This window comes from Thamnophis elegans, chromosome 2, assembly GCF_009769535.1.
Source record: "Thamnophis elegans isolate rThaEle1 chromosome 2, rThaEle1.pri, whole genome shotgun sequence".
Lineage (NCBI taxonomy): Eukaryota > Metazoa > Chordata > Lepidosauria > Squamata > Colubridae > Thamnophis > Thamnophis elegans.
Window position 1 is genome coordinate 97,252,664 of NC_045542.1, and position 20,557 is coordinate 97,273,220.

At 38.8% G+C, this 20,557-nt stretch overlaps 1 protein-coding gene across 1 annotated transcript; it reads right to left on the minus strand.

The window, feature by feature from the left end:
• Positions 1-10,935: 10,935 nt before the first annotated feature.
• THOC3 (THO complex 3) lies at positions 10,936-19,822 on the minus strand. Its single transcript, XM_032212344.1, has 6 exons — positions 19,569-19,822; positions 16,836-16,992; positions 16,275-16,479; positions 14,696-14,857; positions 12,175-12,275; positions 10,936-11,709 (listed from the first exon to the last, which is right to left on the minus strand). Exons 1-6 carry the CDS (start codon positions 19,749-19,751, stop codon positions 11,546-11,548), a joined length of 972 nt encoding a protein of 323 aa, XP_032068235.1. The 5' UTR covers positions 19,752-19,822; the 3' UTR covers positions 10,936-11,545.
• Positions 19,823-20,557: the final 735 nt, after the last annotated feature.

Genomic DNA, 20,557 nt, shown 5'->3' on the forward strand with positions numbered 1-20,557 from the left:
AATGGAATTCTGACAGAAAGAAATTTAAGGATCCTGCAAACCTGAAAGGTTTCTAATGGGAAGCACTTGACCCCCTCACACGCACACACCTTTCTTCAGTAGAACGTGGACAGGATCCTCAACTGGGTCATAAAGAGGGATTTTTTTCTCTTCCCCAGTCTTTTCTACACTGAAGTAACAATAGCAAGAGTGTGCACGGAGAGTCAAGATGGCAGCCAAAACTATGCAATCAATATCCTGTGCTGCACATACGAAAGGGGCAGGGGTTTGATTGTGGGACTTATTTACCTATTTATTCATTTACAAGACTTATATGGCTTCCTGTCTCATATAATGATTCTAGTTCTCAAGAATTCATAAGAAACAGTTAAAACAAAGCAACCTACCTCCCTCCAGACGCCAGGCTAATCACCTTCATAGCTCAAACACCATCCTAGCCCAATACCTGGGAGAAGAGCCAGGTTTTCACAGCTCTCCAGAAGGCTAAAAATGAAGGGATCCCTTGGATCTCAAGTGGGATGCTTTTCTAAAAGGTTGGAGCAGCCACGGAAAAGGTTTGCATCTGAGATACCCTCATCAGTAAACCGTTTGGAGAGGGAAAGCACTGCGAAGTGGTATATAAGGAAGTGATATTGCTATTGCTATCATTTAAGAAAAGGCACCTGGAACATACCGACTCTATCTAACCTGTTAAGACGGGTCAATACCTTCAGGCAGAGGTGACCCTGCAAGTAACCTGGCCCTGTGACGTGTAGGGTTTTACAGGTGACCACTAGCATCTTAAAGCAACTATAAACCAGTGCAGTTCGCACTGCACTTTGGGTCAACTGCAGGGCACTCAAAACTGCACATGCTGCTACATTAGGATTAGTTGCAACTTCTGGGTAGTGTTCAAGGGCAGCCCCAAGAAGAAGTTATTAGGAGGAAGATAGATATGGAACACAGCAATAAGACATTATTGATGCTCCAGAAGCAGCAGTGACAGTCTACCCCTGAGAGACCTAATTGGCTAGGGAAGTAATTTCAACACTTTTTTATTTATTTATTTATTTATTTGTCTTGTATGCTGCCCACTCCCGGAGGACTCCGGGCGGCTCACAAAAGACAAGGGAAAGGGGGAGAACGAGACAAAGACAACATATTAAAAACAAAACCAACATTCACAATTTCCGTGGAGGTAAATGCTTCTCAGCCCCCGCCCCCCCAGCCTGCTGGAACAGCCAGGACTTGGTGGCTTTGCGGAAGGCCGGGAGGGTAGTAAGGGTCTGGATCTCAACAGGGAGCTTGTTCCAGAGGGCCGGAGCTGCAACAGAGAAGGCTCTTCCCCGGGGAGTCGCCAGCCGACATTGGCTGGCAGATGGAATCCGGAGGAGACCTAACCTGTGCGATCTAATTGGTCTGAGAGAGGTAATCAGCAGGAGGCGGTCACTTTTGAGTGCCCTTTCCAGTGACGCCAGCTGCATGGGTTTTCCTACAATTGAGAAATGTGCATCTTATATCTGCTGCTGCAGGAATCCCTGGCCTGCGGCCTGATACTAAGCTGCTGCCCATTGGGAACCAAGCCATACAAGGCAAGTGTGAGTGTTGAAGCTCCATTTTCACAAGCAGCAGGTGTACTCACAAAACCATCCATTCTCCCCACCCCAACCACCACTGCCAGTCCACATGTCACCTAGCCTTTAAAGAAAGGCAGGATATCAATCAAATGAATTTTTAAAATATGCATTTGTGACATCCTGCATTCCATATTTAGAGATCCCAAAGTAGTAATAAATATTATTGAGCGATACCTCTGCACTGAACTCATCTAGCACAAGTTCTTAAGAGAAAAGATTATTAGTAGAACAGCAGTCCAAAATGTGTTTACAGTTGGCAGCATCATATCATATGTGATTAATGGATTGCAGTAGCAGTACAAGATGGGAATTCAGTTTAGCATGCAATTTGTGTGACAATCGGTGGGCTCAATAACAGCTTTTGTTGAATTAAGTCCATCAAAATCCATTGTTTGTATGCTCTAATAGGTGGTTGAGCAAATTGTCCCTGTGGCCTTTAACATCATTCATGAGAGATGAAAATGAAGTCCCCCAGGAGGACTTCAGAATATAATACTGGTAGCCACAATGTGTTCATGACAAATTGGCAGAACTAGGAACAATGGTTTTTCACTCTGTGCTAGAGTGTGCAGGATCTGACTGTGCTGGCCATATGCTTGCTTAGAGATGGCAGAAAGTAGTCATTCTCCAACAATGTCAGAACTATGGAAGTGATAAAACACCAAGCAAGCCAATAACTTGCTCAATGCAGGTTTGCTGCCTCGAACTGTTGGTAGGTTACCTCTTCCTGTACCTTAGTTCTCATTACAAAGGTCACTACGTGGAACTTTCTTCTGCATGGCACATTAATGTCTTTTAGAATTCTGCACATTTTCATGTGAACATTTATTAAGATAGTGCTACAGTGAATAAAGCATGGGTCCTCTACCTTTTAATAGTTATGCCGAATTTTAAAAATGCTTACAGCTCTATAACCAATCAGAACAGAATAAGCAGCATGATGAAATCCAAAATATTTGAAGAAAAAGTTCCATCAGATCAGCCCAATCAATCTGGCTAGAAGTTGGGGATCATGGGAATATCATCTAAAACTTCTGGGGAGTATCTGGTTGTTCCCATTGCCCTTAAACTCCAGATACTGGGCTAAGTGGATTGGTGATCTTCCTCAAAATAAGGCAACTTTCTATGTTCATGAATTCTTAATGCTGGGTGAGAGGAAATATTTCCTGAATACTCAATAGAAAGTACATATATTTCAGGGAACTGTGGCACCATTATTTATTGAAAATGGCGCCCTAATTGAGAGGGGGGAACCATTCCATATTCCTATATCTATAAGCAATAGAAAGAAGGTACATCGTATTAAATAGTTGCTATTTTAATCATTGAAAATAAGCTGTCTTTCAAACCCATCTCAAGGGAGCACATCTCATTTCAAAGCCAATGCTACATAGAGTATAAGACTTGAAAGGAATATTAGAAAACATCTATCCAATCCCTGACAAGTTTAATGTTCAAAGCAAAAATAATAATAAAAAAGTATTGCCACACACTTATTATTATTGATAATATTACCTAGTTGGACAATAAAATGTCTGTAAGCAAACAATGAAGTTCAGAGACTCCACAGTTCAACCCTGAGCTGCATATGTTCTTTTCTATTGGAAGTTTGTACTTTTAATTACATAACTTTTCTTTAAGAGCACAGATTGTCATGGTAAAAAATGAAAAAGTATTACTTTGTCTGAAAAAGTAATATGAATCTCCATGTTTACATCCATGTCAACACAATGTAGAAACAGTATAATGTTTGATATGCAAGTTTAATAGCATGTAAAATCACCTATACATTATCTTAATGGCCAGTTCCTGACGATTTGCTAAAAGAGATTTAGAAGATTTTAAAAAAATAGAGATTCATAAAGTTCAAAATCTGATCTCCCTACCAGATATTTTTAAGGCATCTTAGGCCCCTGCTGTGTTTCATACAGAAGTTAGGATCTTGCCTGCTAGAATTCAGTAATGATTGAATTTGACAAATTGCTTGTCCATTGAATTCCAAAAATGGAAACCACTGTTAATAAGAAAGTGTTATCCATCACTCCTGCCATATTAACTGCTAAAGATAGTAGTGCCTAATTTAATACAGGCATATTTCCATTAATACAAAATGGTAAGGTCTTCGTTGAGTTGAACTGGGAATTATGTGTCCTGACTAGGATAATTAATTATATAAAATAATTAGAATAATTAATTATATAAAAATAATAGGGAGACAATTTGCCATTATCTTCTTCCAAGATGTTTTTGACATCTATAGAGCTCCCAGAGTTCATGGTGGTGTCCTAACTATTAAGCAAGCCTAAAGCTTTTGGAGCAAGGGCTATAAATCAGCCAAGGATAATTAGTTGCTGTCACTGCTACAACAGTCATCATTGTTGATTATGATATCATTTAGAAAAAGCCTACTATGAGGTTGGTAGCATCTACCATCGAACTGCCCCATTCAACTAGACCCTAATCTCATATTTATTTTCAATTCTTCTTTTGCACCAACAAGAGATGGCACAGACCATCTGGAAAGCTATTTGTCAGACTTGGATTTTATGGTTAATCTTGACCTCCCTGCTGCTATTTTTTTCAACATCCATATTTTCCAGATGTGTTCCCAATCCAAAAACATGGCCTTACCAACACTGACTCAACCCTTCTCTAAATGCGGTTTCTACAGCACGGCTTCTTCTTGAGAGAAACACTCCTCTAGTTCAGAAAGTGGGTTCAGCAGTTAGGTCCTGATGCATAACAGTTGAAATACTGGTTGCTTTGCTCCTTGCAAATTCTATAGAAGAAAAGCCACACAGAGCTGAGGGGGTGACATCAGGCAGAAATGCAGCCTGCCTGAGCAAAGAGCAGGAAGCTCTCCTGCTCTTGATCTGCTAATTTCCTGAAGGCAGTATTAGGGCCTAGGCTAGGACCAAGGCAACCATTAGAGGGAGGAGAAGATAATAGCAGCTCTCTGGGGGAAAGGGTTCCACCCTATTCAGCTTAAAATTAAGTAATGGCTGTGATTAGTCTCCCGGAGAGCTGTGGCAGTGAGCTGCCTGCTGAGTTTCCTGACAGGCCTCTGGTACCAGCCCAAGCTGTGATGTTCCTGTACCTTTCCTATTTGGAAAGTCCTCCGCCAGCAACCAAAGAGGACAAAAAAACTAGATTTTGTGTACTCGGGGTTATGTGTAAGATAGATATGAAAAGTTATTTCATTTGACTAACTCATGTTTTCCTTATGGGCTTCCTAGATACATCTCTTGTCTATTAACAGAAATGGTACGCTGGATTTGATAAGTTTAAAAAAATCCTACCACACTGGTCTTCTTGCCTATAAGCAGCAGTGTGCGGCGGCTTATATTAAAATGGGATACATTAAGGCAAAATAGTTTCCACTATAAGTCCAGTTATCTCACAATGGGTTAATGAGTGAAGTCAAACCCGAAATACAGCTTGAATGAGAGAAGTTTACTGAAAACCAGGGAGGAAGTATAGAAGGGAGCAAAGGCTTTGCAAATCAACATTCCAAAATTCAGTGACTATGATTCCCAGTTAAAACTATAAAAAAAAGAATGTGGACTTATTTCTCTTGTCTTGAGACACAGGAGAACTTAAGAGACTGGCCTGCTGTAAATAATATAATTTCATATAGCCACATTGCATATGAAGGGTCCCAAAAGTTAATACGGTTCATCTTTTTTAATACTTTTCCACAGATATTTAATTTATACAAGACAACCCATGACTGTCATTTATTTTATGTTTAGTTTTCACATTTCTGCACCACTATCTCCCTCTTTTCTAATGTAGCCTGGCACCCATTTCACCACCCCTCGTGACCCTCAGCAAAACTCCAGTGAAGCCTCTTCCTCCTCCCCTTTGGCTGACCTATGGAATTCCCTACCACTTTGATGATTGGAGGGGGAATTAGGTCATGGACTGTGAGAAAGACTGCATCCCTGCTCCCCATCCTAGCATATTCCCAAGGGGCCACTCTCTCTAGGGAATAAAAGTGCTCGCCTGTCAACTACTGACACCCCCAGCCAGACTTGGCCAGCAGGTATCTGAATTCCTCCCTTATCCTTCTCTTGCTGCCCATTACCGTTAAGAAATTTCAAATTTTGGCTTCCGTTCCAAAGCAGCCCATTGCCACTCAGCCATCAGGCCTTGCCACCAACCAATTTGGCATAGGGATTACATTGAAGTGGGAAAGAGGATTGGGGATACACCTCTCCATCTTCCTTTCCTTTACACCCTGGGAGGTGCAATCAGAAATCATGATCACAGTGATAGTACAACAGCCCCAACTTTACAAATAAAGCTGGTATGAGGATGCCTGACATTTCAATCACATAGGAGTAATGGGTACCGAACTTTGGGCACGTTCTTTAACTTAACTCCATTTGAGGAACCTTGATTCGAAACCTTTTGGCCTGTGATGCACCATTTTGCCAATTGAAGGTCCTAAACAGGAGGAGTGTATTTCCATGATATTCTCAGGAGTCTTCTCCAATATGTTTTATCTCATACGAAGTTGTAAAAATGAGAATACAGATTAATTTAAAGATGCCTAAAGTATTGTCCTCAGCTTGGTCAAGAGCAGCTTAGAGATCACCCAACCATAACTGTGTCATTAACATATGGAATAATGAGCAGAATGAATACCAATGTCAGATTATCTCCCTTTGATCCTACCTGAAAGCCTGAACTATGAAGGCTAACCATTAACTGATTTGTCATGGATAGTTATAGTTCATGATCCCCTTGGACAATTTATGATGAATAGGGAAAAAGCCAAAAGTGTCTAGTGGATTCCCTCATTTCTAGAGAGGGCTGTCTTTCTTGCAGGGTACAGGCTTAGCATCCCCATAAATCCTGGACTGCGTTTGAACTCATCACCTTGGGAAAATACTCAAAAAATGTCACTAATATTTCCTGGCAGAGAATAAATATTGCAAAAACGGAAAGTGAACTGAGATTGGTGCAACACTTACCAAACTCTGCAAAAGGCAACTGCACAGAACATTTATAGCAATAGCAATAGCACTTAGACTTATATACCGCTTCATAGTACTTTACAGCCCTCTTTAAGCAGTTTACAGAGTCAGCATATTGCCCCCAACAATCTGGGTCCACATTTTACCCACCTCGGAAGGATGGAAGGCTGAGTTAATCTTGAGCCTGGTGGGATTAGATCTGCCAAACTGCTGGCAGCCGGTGATCAGCAGAAGTAGCCTGCAATACTTCACTCTAACCACTGTGCCACCACAGCTCATATCATTGCAACTACTATAGTAATCACAGTTTAATGTGTTTGCATGCTTTCAATATCATACAAGGGCATTCTGGTACAGCAGAGATGAGCAAAAGTAAGAAAATATATCTTGTTCACTCCCTATGTCACTTGTTATGCTAAGGAAAAGACAACTTCAGGCAGTTTGGGTTAAATTCACAATCCCTTGCTTTCAGCCACGCCAGCTGATCCAAAGGAACTTTAGCCAGAAAGAGGAATAATGGGGTGGGAAAATAAGACACTCAAAAGATCCAATTCAAGTTTCAAAATGGAGAGTGAAAGCTGGACAGCTTCATGCAGAAATCATGGAAGATATCAAACAATTATTTCTTATAGTGAACAGACAGCTAGAAGTTGAGCTCATTGTTTAGAAATCATGGAAGATATCAAACAATTATTTCTTATAATGAACCGACAGCTAGAAGTTGAGCTCATTGTTTAGAAATCATGGAAGATATCAAACAATTATTTCTTATAATGAACCGACAGCTAGACGTTGAGCTCATTGTTTTCAAGGTTTTTCAAAGAACTGACAGAGAGGTCAAGGGAACACCTGTTGGTAAGTGTGTGATGAATGCCATTCACTTTGTATGGCTGAAGGCACTTCGACGACGTTAATAACACTGAACAGTGCATTAATGCCTTCCAGCTTAAAAACCTAACAACTTGTGCGTGTACAACACAAAGACCAATAATTGGAGCTTGTAATTGTCACAGGCTGCAGTCCTAGGCTTATTTCCAATAAACTGACACTTTTTAGAAAATTACTATGTGATTTGTTAGGAAGAAAAATACAAAAAGCAACCACAAATACAGAGGTTTCAAGCTGAACCAATTAGAAGAATAACAGCCAAATTGTTATTTTATTCCATACTCCAACTTAAGCATTACACTGCCCCCCAATGGTAGTAAGAACTAATTACCATCAAGAAGATTTTCATTTAATTCCCATCTAGCAAATTTGGAAAACTCAGCAGTGGTCACAGGATTGGAAAAGGGCCGTTTACATTCCAATTCCAAAGAAAGGCAATGCCAAAGAATGTTCAAACTATCACACCATTGCACTCATATCACATGCTAGCAAAGTTATAGTCAAAATCCTACAAGCTAGGCTCCAGCAGTATGTTGGATACCAAAACATGCAGGATTTCGAAGAGGCAGAGAAACTAGAGATCAAATCGCCAACATACGCTGGATCATGGAGAAAGCAGGGAGTTTCAGAAAAACATCTACTTCTGCTTCATTGACTATGCTAAAGGCTTTGATTGTGTGGATCATAACAAATTGTGGCAAGTTCTTAAAGAGATGGGAGTACCAGATCATCTTATTTGTCTCTTGAGAAACCTATGCAGGTCAAGAAGCAACAGTGAGAACTGGACACGGAACCACTGAGTGGTTCAAAATTGGGAAAGGAGTCCATCAAGGCTGTGTACAGTCACCCTGCCTATTTAACTTACATGCAGAGCACATCATGAGAAAGGTGGAGCTAGATGAATCAAAAGTTGGAATTAGGATTTCCAGGAGAAATATCAACCTCAGATATGCAGATGATACCACTCTAATGGCAGAAAGTGAAGAGGAACTAAAGAACCTCTTGATGCGGGTGAATGATGAAAGTGCAAAAGCTGTCTTGAAACTCAACATTAAAAAGACTAAGATCATGGCATCTGGCCATCTCAATTCCTGGCAAATAGATGGGGAAGAAATGGAGGTAGTGACCAATTTTATTTTCCTGGGCTCCAAGATCACTGCAGATGGGAATTGCAGCCAAGAAATTAAAAGACACTTGCTCCTGGGGAGGAAAGCTATGGCAAATCTAGACAGCATACTAAAAAGCAGAGACATCACCCTGCCAATAAAAGTGCGTATAGTCAAGGCTATGGTTTTCCCAGTTGCAATGTATGGCTGTGAAAATTGGATGATAAGAAAGGTTGAGCACTAAAGAAGTGAGGCCTTTGAACTATGATGCTGGAGAAGACTCCTGTGAGTCCCTTGGACTGCAAAGTGATCAAACAGGTCAGTCCTAGAGGAGATCAACCCTGACTGCTCTTTAGAAGGCCAGTTCCTGAAGATGAAACTCAAATACTTTGGCCACCTGATGAGAAGGAAGGACTCACTGGAGAAGAGCCTAATGCAAAAGAAGAAGGGGATGGCAGAGAATGAGGTGGCTGGATGGAAGCACTGAAGCAGTAGGCGTGAACTTAAATGGACTCAAGGACTTTGCAACTAACGCCTATCAAGAAGACAAAAGGCCAATAGAAGAAATGTGCTTAGAAATCCATTTGTGAAGGAAAGTACGGAATGGAAACAGCCCAATTTAAACTGCTGAGTTTCCTTTTCAGTATTCAGGTCAACACGTGCTTGCTTACCTGTCCCAGGTAGGGATAGATATAGGGATAGACTGTATTGCTCTTCATTAAAAAAAAATCCAGGTTAGTTTAATGATACAGAAGAAAGTTTATTATCCTAAGATGTTTGCATTGTATTCATTCTGTAATTTCTGTATGTATGCAGCATATTGAATTTTGAGGGAGGCTCAAAGGCCTAATTAGAAAGGCAATCTTAATAGCTCAGGGAAACCTGCAACATGAAAACGGGAAGAGCACAAAAGCCTGTCTCTGTAAATTAAAAATGGTCCCTCGTGTATTTGCATGCTCTTTATACAAAAATCCCAAAAGTTCCATCAAATTGATGTTCATGCTAATTATTTATAAATTGAACAATATTTCCACTTTGTCATAATAAATCAATCTAAACCTAAATCCATCTCGTGATATTTAAAGCATATCAACAAACACAAACATGCATAAAGATGTTTGCAAAATGACTCAGCCAACCACCTTTGAATTGGACCTGGAAGCAAACTGGCAAACAATGCAATTCACACAACAGTAGTTGTGCCATCTAAGCACACACACACACCCCGCCCTCCGGAATTGTGCACACTGCTGCATTCTGCACCCGCTGTAGCTTCCAAATACTTTTCAAAGATAACCCCATGTAGATATGCAGGGCATAAATGACTGCATACAGGGGCATTAGGAGCCAATTGCTTCTAACTCAAGGTGTGTAACAGTAAACAGTAACACCTTTTTGTTTTTTAGTTTTAGATGAAGAAGAATACTGGGAGAGTTAAGTGTGTACTTTTGTGTAATGAACTTAGTATCTGGCATCACTCACAAATGGCTTCCTCTTAAAAAAAAGATTTGAAAAGCAAGTTCTAAACTGAATAAATGCAAATTCTGAGTTGAATATCTGTTCCGATCCATTTTATTTGAGGATTTGCTTGAGGATTTGATTGCAGCTACTGAAAAACGAAGTAGCTATTGCAAGCCTGATGTCTCTTCCCCATATCTTCTAGTATTTTTACTCACAGAATAAATTACTGACCTGAATAAAAGTACGCCTGTAATTTAAAAATGCTACCCCAACTCATTTTTAACTTTTTCCCCAGTAACTGCCTCCACTATTTTCTCTTATGCAGGGAACATTCTGAATTGATTTCAGTCACCTTCACTAACATTAGCACTTCATAAAACCAAATTGGATAAATCACATCATGACATCAAGCTCTTCCATAAACTGTCTGGATTTTCTACAAGGAAGGAAAAGGCTTTCCTATTAGGAAAATGGAGCTGAGACACCAGAATTGGAGCAATAATGGCAAGACTGAAAATATCAATACTGCTATATTTCCTTTTCTGGAAACTGTTTTCCAACCACACAACTCACTTGATTGAAAATTTTAAAAAAATCGCAGAACACCTAAGCTGACTGTTTTTATCGATTAGTATATACGGCTCATTCTATGTCAAACAAAAGCTTGATCCAGTCAATATCCTGATTCTCACTCATCAACAAGTTGCTTCCAGAAAGTTTTCAATCAAGGCAACAAAATTCCCTAGTCTTGCTTTCTTTGCCTCTGAGTGCTGCTGTTATCATTCCCCAGAAGATTGAGACAGGAGAATCAATATTCCAAGACTGTATGATTTTTCCCCCTAGAAGTTCAGTAAATTGCCCTTTAAACCACAATGCACAACATTTTAGCAAATATCTTTATCCAAGATACAAAAACGGGATCATACAAAAATTAGTATTTTCCAGCCTTACTCCTTTCATTATACTACAGTATTATGGTATAAAAAGAATTAGACACATAAATATATACATTTTTCTCAAAAGTTAACTATGAAAAGGAGAGTTTCAAAGATGGCTGGAAGAAACCAGCATAATTCTCAACCAGAATTTCCATTATCAAGACACAGGAAAATGACAGTGATGTATAACCCATGTTTGAAGACGTTTTTGCCTCTGATACTCTCAATTAAACAGAGGACAGAGACTGTTACGATGGAGGACACAAATGCATATCAGAATATTGATAGCTCCCTTGTAATTCTGCACTTAAAATACTGAATTAATCTCTGCATTCCAAAGAAGTCCACATCATTTCAACTTCTCTGCCTTCTAGAACAGTTAAAAATGCACAAAAACTTTTTAAAAATCAAATTCCCAGACAAGGGAATTAAAATTCATGGCACTGTTCTCTGCCACAAAGAAAAACAAACCCAGAGAGGAGTTGTGTGTCTTCTGAATGTTCTGCATTGGCTTAGAATCCTAAATCATAAATAAAGTCTCTAGCAGATTTCTTTTAAGAGTCATTGGCGTGACCAAAGAGCTTCACAGTGCCCGCTTCTCTACTGCTATCATATTTGCCGTCTTTATCATCACAAGCGTAGGCTAATAGCGGGTGTTTTGGATGCCAAGCAACTGTGAAGGTTGGGGACTCGCACTGTACTTCCCAGAGCTTCTCCCCTAAAAAACAAAGACACAATTAGATACTGCCTTTGGGACAAACTAACAGAGCTCAGACCCTCTAGCCTTAGACATTATAGACAAGAATGCAAGTTAGGAAGTACTGTTGAGTAAGTGTTTCTTTTATTCAGAATTATAAGGGCAGTTCAAACCGCCCCTTCTCTCAACAAGAAAAGAGCAAGATTTTCAAAACACCTTAAGACCTACAGGAATTTTCATATATTTCATTCATAAATATTATGCCTAGATATTATACTAGCCTAAGCATAAAGCTCTGCCAAATATACAGCATTTAAAATGACACCAAAAATCATACAAAGCAGAAGATAGGAAAAAATTAAGATATATCAATGTGTGCATATATTTTACTAGCCATCCTTTAAAAAATGTCTTCATTCAGTTGATCGCTTCTCCTAATAAAGGTTAAATTACTTTCCAGCTAGGCAGCAAGAAAGCAATACTCACCAGTTTCTACTTCAGCAATATCAATGAAGTGATCTTCAGAGGCTGAAGCCAGCATCTTGCCATCACAGCTAAAGCTCAAAGTCCTGACAGGCCAATCAAGTCTAAGATCAGGAAGCAGAGAAGGAAATAAGAGAAATAGACTGATTATAAGAGGTGAGAGAAGTGCCTTTGGACACCACTAAACAGTCTACTTTATCATTCTTAGAATCTAGTCTTTGAAAAGTAGAAATATTGCATTTGACCATGTAGATGTCATTTGAGTACAATAACTAATTTGTATCTCAATTATTAATAATGTTCTTTTAAAATTCTCTAAGACAGGCCACAATATCTTGTAGTAACAAATTTTGTGCTGTATGATTTTTGTTCTTAATCTACTACCAACCGGTTTTGTTGAATTACTCCTATTTCTCATATTATTAGACAGGAAAGGACAACTCTTAAAAAATGTAGAATAACGCAGTTGGAAGGAACCTTGAAGGTCTTCTAGTCCAACCCCTTTTAGGCAGGAAACCCTACACCACTTCAGACAAATGGCTATCCAATCTCTTCTTAAAAACTTCCAGTGTTGGAGCATTCACAACTTTTGAAGGCAAGTTGTTCCACTGATTAATTGTTCTAACTGTCAGGAAATTTCTCCTCAGTTCTAAGTTGCTTCTCTCCTTGATTAGTTTCCACCCATTGTTTCTTGTTCTTCCCTCAGGTGCTTTGGAGAATAGCTTGACTCCCTCTTCTTTGTGGTAGCCCCTGAGATATTGGAACACTGCTATCGTGTCACCCTCTAGTCCTTCTTTTCATCAAACTAGACATACCCAATTCCAGCAACCGTTCTTTATATGTTTTAGCCTTCAGTCCCCTAATCATCTTTTCTGCACTGTCTAGAGTCTCCACATCTTTTTTACATAGTGGTGACCAAAACTGGATGCAATATTCCAAGTGTGGCCTTACAAGGTACCACATATGCTGTACTTGTGCATTTTGTTTTTCTTACCTAAATGTAGAATCTTACTTTTTTCACCATTGAATTTCATTTTGTTAGATAGTGCCCAATGTTCAAGTCTGTCAAGATCCTTCTGTATCTTAAGCGTATCTTCTGGAGTGTTGGCTATTCCTGTTAGCTTGGTGTGGACTACAAATTTGATGCATTCCCCATCTATCCCTTCATCCAAATCATTAATGAAGGTGTTGAAGAGTACTGGGGCTAAAGCAGAACCTTGAGATATCCCACTGCATATTTCGCTCCACATAGAAGCAGTTCCACTGAGGAGTATATGTTGAATACGGGTGGTGATGCTGTCTAATCCACATTTTTCTATCTTATCAAGTAGCAGGTTATGGTCTACTTTATCAAATGCCTTACTGAAGTCCAAGTAAGTTATATCAATGGCATTCCTCTGGTGCACTAATTTTGTCACTTTGTCAAAGAATGCAATAATATTTGTCTGGCATGATCTGTTTGACAAACCCATGTTGGCTTTTGGTTATTACTTTGTTTGGTTCTAGTAACTCTCACTAATTAGTAACTATACTACCTAATTTATATTAGATATAAATTAATAGTTTACTCATTTGCATCCTGATCTCTATTTTTTTCATAAGAGAAAATCTTTTACTTGACTTCATACTGGAAATGTAATTACACTTTAATACAGGTGGTGCTCAACTTACAATTAATTTAGTGACCATTCAAGTTACAACAGCACTGAAAAAAGTGACATGACCATTTTTCACACTTACGACCACATGATCATGTGATCAAAATTCAAGTGCTTGGCAACTGATTCATGTTTATGATGATTGCAGTGTCCGGGGGACATGTGATCACTATTTGTGACTTTTGACAAGCAAAATCAATGGGGAAGGCAGCAGATTCACTTAACAACCATGTTACTAACTTAAGAACTGCAGTGATTCATTTAATAATTGTGGCAAGAAAAGTCATAAAAAGGGGCAAAAGTCATTTAACAAATGTCTCGCTTAACAACATAAATTTTTGGGCTCAATTTTGATCATAAATTGAGGACTACCTGAGCACTAAGATGGGACGTTCCTATTTATTTTTAATAATTCTTTCAGAATTTGTTTCCAAATTGTTTTAAATAGATTCTAAATTTAGATTTTTAATTGTTTGAAATACCCATTCTTAAAGACAAAGCAGGATTTACTTTTTAATCAACTTACTACTGATATGATCTATACTATAAATCACAGCAGCAGGGAAAGAACAAGAATGGAATTTAAAAACTGTGATAAATTTTACATTGAATCTCTTCCTGTTTTCCATTTTTTTCAGGATAAGTGTATCATCACAGGCCCTAGGATATACTTCCATTATATATCATTACGCTATACTGCATAGCTCACGCATTGCGCTATTGCATTTCTATAGTGCATCCTTCCAATTACTTTGCACTTAGAACAGTATTTTGATTATAAATATGTTTCATTCTATTAATCTTAGAAAAGTTCCATTTATTTATCTACAAGCCTGATATCTGGAAAAGCTTTTAATACAACTCACCTAGAAAAACATCGTACACACACCAGCTCATCCACATCCCAGAGGCTAACCAATGCATCAGCACTTCCAGTAGCAAAATACTTGCCCGTTGGATCAAACTTGATACAAATGCAATTTGAGGGATGCGCATTAATTGACTGAATGGGTTTCAGCTCTGGGTAACTGCAGAAAAGAAATAAAAACAGTTTATTAAATGCACATATAATTCACTAAGTAGGACATGCCCTGAAGTCTTGTTTAGCAATCTCTAAATGTGAGGCAGGCTCCTTATTATATACCAGGAATCACAAGCTGCATAGTTGAATAGCAAGTCTTACTTTACGTTAGCACCGAATAAGCAAATATAAAAGAAAGTGCATGGGCTCTTTAATACATTTTTAAAAATTAAACAAAGGCAGAAAAGTTTGTGGCTCATAAAGATTTATGCTACATCAATATAAGGATCTTTAAGATTCCAGAAGATTCTGTTCATTTTGCTGCAAAAAAGTATGTCTATCCTAATCTGCTAAGACTGCTAAAAGGCAAATAAAATTGAGATATTTTAAAAAGAAGGGACATTGCTTCAGGGTTTGCACACATAGGGAATGAGAACACATGGGACAATAGTCACCCTTATTTAAGTCAGTTCAAATACAAGAAGGAAATTTGTTTCAGCATAATAAATATCTAAGCAGACCCTAATAGTAAAATTCCTCTTCTGCTAGCAAATCTGGTGTCTGAATCTGGATCTGAGCTCATATGCCAATATTCCTCTCCTAGTTAAGTGATAAACTGATTAAAAAAAGAATAGAATATGATGCTTTTTATTTAGTTTTTAAAATACTTGCCTAGTAGTCCTTCATTGGAGCACCTTTCATTAGTGTCAAAATGGAGCAGAGAATTGAAATAAAAATCCCTACTTGACCACACAAAATCACTAGGTGATTTTTAACTCCAGAGCCTCTCAGAATATTGCTGAGAAAACAAGGAGATATCTCCATGTGTGCTATCTCACATTCCTTGAAGAGCAATTAAAAATTAATTATCTAATTGAAGAAAGAAAAATGTGGCAGTGGCCACCATTAAGAGGTGAAGAATTAAATTCATGATACCTTGGATCTTAATATTAGCACAGCAGGAACAATGAACGGTACACAAAGAACTCTTATGAGGAAACACTATTTAGAGATATCCATGAAAATAGAATAATATTTTATATTACTGTTGGGTTCTTGGTACTCTCTGAATTTGATTGTTTTCTACCAAGCCAGCGTGCAAGGAAACAGCCAAGCCCAGAGAGCACCAACAACTCAACAGTTCAACCTATGCTATATATATTGTCTTCTATTTGTTTTACATTTTATGATCCTGAAATGAGAAGATACTGCAAAAAGCTTGACAGATGCTAATAATATCACTGCAATCCTGATATAAGCTCCAATTAGAAGCAAAAATGGAAGGCAGAATAAAGAAAAAATATCTATAAACAAGGCTGCATCTATGTCAAAGGCAAATATACTTTCCCATCATCACTTAGATCAAAAGACAGGACAGCCAACTCACTAGCTGTCCTTCCTGGTAAAGGCCACGGAGAAGGTACCTGAGGATGTTGATGCAGCCGTTGCCATTGGTGAGGAAAAACATGTTGTTGTCATTGTTCCAAGATATCTCATTCACTTCAAACTTGAATTGCTCTTCAGCTTTGGACCGATGTGTCTTAGCATCAATGAATGTGACAACATCATCTTTATTCCCTACTGCAATAGTCTGGCCATCAGGGCTCCAGCAGATGTTAATGTTTTCCCCTGTAAAGGAGAAAAGGGGAAAACAAACCTTCTGATTTACTAATTGCAGCAAGAACAATTTACACAGGCTTTTCTATTTGTAAAGCAAGGATGATAGAAAATATAACTTTATAATACAACATTTATTAACTATTATAAGAGTGCATTTCAGATTTGGCCATGCCCATTTATCTGAAGAGAAAATAAAGAGAATGATTTGGTCAAATACCACAAAAAAGGTTTCTCCCTTAAAAGCAACATTTATTAAAATCATGTTCATAGATATAGTGGTCACTTTATATGATGATCAGGAAGTAACAGAATTCAATATGTAATTTTACCCACAAGATCTCTTATTTAATTAAGAAGAAAAATACCTTTTGTATTCACTGTGTCAATGCACTTAGTGGTTCGAACATCCCATATTCGAATGGTTTTATCACCAGATGCTGTAACAAATAGATCTGGGTTACTAGGATGCCAACACAACTGATCCACACTGTCTCCATGACCACGGTAATTGTTTTCCTTGACCTGAAGGGCAAAAAAAATACAAAAATCTTCAACAAACTCTTCTGGCCCTTCACAATCATTTTATCACATACACTTCATCATAATCTAAATGCCACTATAGATAGTTGACTGTGCAGGATTTGATTCAAGAATTCTCTATATGCACTTCAACAAAATTATTGAAGAACAGTTGCAGTAGTGGGTTTCGACACCCGTTGCAACCGGTACGCTGCAACGGGAGCCAGGTGAGCACCACGGGCACACGCGCTGCGCACGCATGCACACCCACCGACTGCAATGCTCCAGCTGCTGGGCGGAGCATTGTGCAGGCGCCGTATGCTGTGCACACATGCACAGATGGCCTGGTTCCTTCAAATACAGGTAAGGAACGAGGGCGAGTGGGCAGCCCTCCAAAGCACTGCTCTGGTACGATAGCTGCAGCTTCCGGCAGGCACCAGTATGCGCGTACCGAGGTGTACCTCCTGCAACCCACCACTGAACAGTTGACTAAATAAGGTAGAAGGTACTCCCAGTATCTTGCCCTACAGTCTTCCTCTGTAAGCAACTTTTCTCATACGGTTTAAAGATAACAATTAATTTAGTGTACTGATATTAACATGTAACAGTCTTGTTATCACATTCTAGGATGGTTTTTCAGCTTCCCGATTTATTCTAATCCAAATATACAGAAGAATTATATTTAAAAAATATCTCAAAATCAAAGATATAAAGATTAGATCAATGAACTGGAAACAAACATGCTAGAAAGTGAATATTGGTAACAACAAATCTGCAAGAAATATCAGCTATCATTTTTTAAATCTTATAAGGTATTTCTGAAGTGCTACTTATGCTTTATGAACTGTATAGAAAACAGAGCAATGGCCAATAAAATTAAAAGCATCCCTTTTTATTTCAATACTAAAAAGAAGCTTTATTGAAGAGTACTCGAAATTAATAAACAATTGTCTTTAATATCACATATCAATTTTTTAAAAAGGATTTCACAATCCATATTGCAACCATACTATGGAACAAGAGCTAACAGATAAACAACCTGAATTCAGAAGAAGCAATCACTTTGCTAGTATCCATGGATAGCGGATCAAATTGCTGGTATATAAGGATAGTGTCAAAATCAAGAGTGTTCTAAAAACATGTGGGTTTTTTTTTGCTCTATTGATTATATTAAGATTTTGACTATCGGAAACTCTGAACAGTCCTTAAGATTTTGTGTTCATAGGTATATTTGGTCATTTTATATGATGGTCAGGAAGCAATAGTTAGAATTAAATATGGAGTAATTAAATTGTTCAAAATTGGGAAAGAACTGTGTCAAGCCTATAATCTGTCATCTTATTCATTTAACATAGGCAAACTATATTATGAGAAATGCTGGAACAGAGGAAATAGAAAGGAAGTGAAAAAAATATATAGAAAAGCTGATCTGCTGCCCAGTATTGAAATAAATTAAGCTGATGTCAACACAGAAATACAAATAAACAGAAGAGATGTTGATGCTGACTTTACCTCCCTGGTCCCAAAAAACTCACAGGGATGGTGACTGTAGCCATGAAATAAAAATGTGTCTGCTGCTTGGTAGAAAACAGATCCAGATAAACTTTTGATATGAAAGTTATCACACTGACAATACAGATATGTACTGTCAAGACCATGTTTTTGTAACATATGGTTATGAAAGGTGGGGGGAATTGATGGTTTTCAAGAAGCAACACTGGAGAAAACTGTTGAGAATCCCCCCCATAAATCTTTTAATAACAACTGAAGTAAAATTATAGAGCTCAGCAGAATAATATGGATACTATTAGTAATACTAATACTACTCAGCAGAATAGTATGCGATAACAATGCAGCTGATGTTTTTTTGAATATGTAATCTAAAATGATCACTATAGAAAAGGAGCCCAATCCTTGGTAAAAACCGAATGCCACCCAAAAGCGGCAAGAAGAAACCGTCACCGATGACCCAAGCAAGGAGTTTTATGAACTCAAGAGAAGACTGGATCGATATGGACAAAATGATCTGCATCCGCTACCAACATCCGGAAGCCACCAACCAATGGAACCAAAGCGAGTCCCACCGAATTCTTTAATTCTTTATTGGCCAAGTGTGATTGGACACAGAAAGAATTTGTCTTTAGTGCCACTGCTCTCAAGTGTACATAAGGAGAAACAAAATACATTCATTAAGAATAAAAAGATACACCACTTAGTGATAGTCAAGGTTACTAATAAGCTATCAAATCATACTAGGAAACAAATAAAAACAATATAAATTGAAAGATTCAAGCAACATGGTTATAGTCATAAGTGGGGAGAAATAGATACTAGGAAGAAAGGAAGAGAAGAATAGCAATGCAGTCTTAGTAGATAATTTGACAGTGTTGTGGGAATTAGTTGTTAAGCAGAGTGATGGCATTCGGGGAAAAACTTAGGTTGGTTTTCAATCCGTTATTGTCGACCTTTCAAAAAAAGGGGCGGAGCTCCAATTCCCACATCGGCCGTCGGAGAGTCCAATAATAAAGCTCCCCAGCCGCTGCTGGCGCTTCTTCCCACTCCTCCGTCCCTGCACTCACCAGCCGGTCTTTATCCAGCACGAAGACGCTGGCGGTCTTGTCGAAAGAGCCGGAGGCCAGGCGGTGGCCGCAGCAGCTCCAGGCCACCGAGTGGACCTTGGCCCCGTGCGCGGGGAATTCGCGGCTCCGCGTGTTAGCCCGGAACTTCTCCTGCATGTCCTTCACGTAAGGAGAAACAGCCATGGTAGCCCAGCCTGGCTCAAGCCAGCAGAACACACACACCCCTCCCGCCGCCGCTGCAGAACCACTTTCCTTCCGAGTTGCAAAGGTTCTACTTCCGGTACGTTATTCCTATAGGCAAGAGGTGTGTGGGGGGGAAGAGTCTGTTGAAGAACGTGTTTCTGAGCGCCGTAGAGCTATAAAAGACAAGAGGCGTTCTTTACCATCGAAACGCGCTTTTACTAGTATCGCTTGGCATCTCTTCGATGCTTTCATTTATCTGAGTGGTGAAACTTTCTCTTCATTGATTCTCGGGAAGGCGAGCTGTGGCTTCTAAAGGAAAAACGTCAGCTCGTTTAACTGTGAAAAAAATAAAATGCCGTATTTTACGATAAAATTTAAAAGGCACAGCGAAAGAAGAGACTATTAAAAAAAGCGTTTTATACCTGCTACTCAACCTAATTAATGTCCCCCTGCTTATAGAGAAAGTTTCGTTTATTTGCTGTTTCCTTGTCACACAGTATCAGAAAAAGAAAACTTGGTGTCAGGTCCCAGAATACGTTTAAGCCCACAAAGAGAGCCAAAATAAGAATTTAAACAGAAGCTTGAGAAAGAATCGGCATTTAATCTTTGATCAAAGTTTAGAAAGCTGGGTACACAGTTTCAGACATATACAAGAAGATATGCGAGGAAATGCCACACACTTCAGAAAACTAACTCCTTTAATACTGTTCAGATACTGTTCAGATACCAGTTAAACCCATTCCGGCCTCTTAATTAGGTTTGTGTATTTCCTGCAAAAGGATAGAAGCCTTCTCATTAGCGTTATC